The 556-nt window shown below is 61.5% G+C and overlaps 2 protein-coding genes across 2 annotated transcripts in view; both read left to right on the top strand.

Moving 5' to 3' along the window:
* EML3 (echinoderm microtubule associated protein like 3) overlaps positions 1–556 on the top strand; it is a 13431-nt gene that overhangs the window by 10579 nt on the left and 2296 nt on the right. The window contains exon 21 of the mRNA XM_014545255.1: positions 449–542. Coding sequence (XP_014400741.1) covers positions 449–542 — 94 coding nt within the window. The remainder of the gene's footprint in view (positions 1–448; positions 543–556) is intronic.
* Positions 423–556, top strand: part of MTA2 (metastasis associated 1 family, member 2) — a 7255-nt gene continuing 7121 nt past the window's right edge. Inside the window, exon 1 of the mRNA XM_014545030.1 lies at positions 423–542. The gene's annotated coding sequence lies outside the window, so the exon portion shown is untranslated. The remainder of the gene's footprint in view (positions 543–556) is intronic.

The following is a 556-nucleotide window of genomic DNA, read 5'->3' as shown; positions in this document are numbered from 1 at the left end:
GGGCCGGGGCGATCGCTGTGCCACTTGGGGGCCCTGCGCTGGAGACGGGGGTGCAGCCCCTTCGCTGAGTTGGGACTCTAGGCCAGCCCCCTGCTTCTTGCTAACTTAGGGCTCACTTTCCAAAGATCGGGCTCTGGAGCTAGGTGGTCGGGGTGGGGGGCGTCCCCGAGGTCTCTGCCTGCGGAGGTCTCTAACTTAGCGGCCCGGGCCCCAGGACCCATTCATATTCATTCATTCATTCGTGCGTCAGGAAGGGCTGTTGAGCTCCGTGGGAAAAGTACTTGACTCTCTCCCGGGGGAGGAGGAACGGGGCTGGGAAGTCTGTCCTTAGACGTGCGCCCTTATTTATAATGTCTGGGGTTTGGTGCATCCCTGAGAAACGGACTGTTGTTAGTCGGTGCCTTTCCGCTTTTCACCGACCGGCTCCCGCCGCCCTTCCCCCCCTTAGACTGCAAATGGGAACGTGGAGGCCAAGGTGGTGTGCCTCTTCCGGCGGAGGGACATCTCCAGCAGCCTCAACAGCCTGGCGGACAGCAATGCCAGTGAGTGTCTCCCC

This window comes from Myotis brandtii, unplaced genomic scaffold, assembly GCF_000412655.1.
Source record: "Myotis brandtii unplaced genomic scaffold, ASM41265v1 scaffold1112, whole genome shotgun sequence".
Lineage (NCBI taxonomy): Eukaryota > Metazoa > Chordata > Mammalia > Chiroptera > Vespertilionidae > Myotis > Myotis brandtii.
The sequence above is the reverse complement of the archived record's forward strand: the minus strand, read 5'-3'. Positions and strand labels throughout refer to the sequence as shown.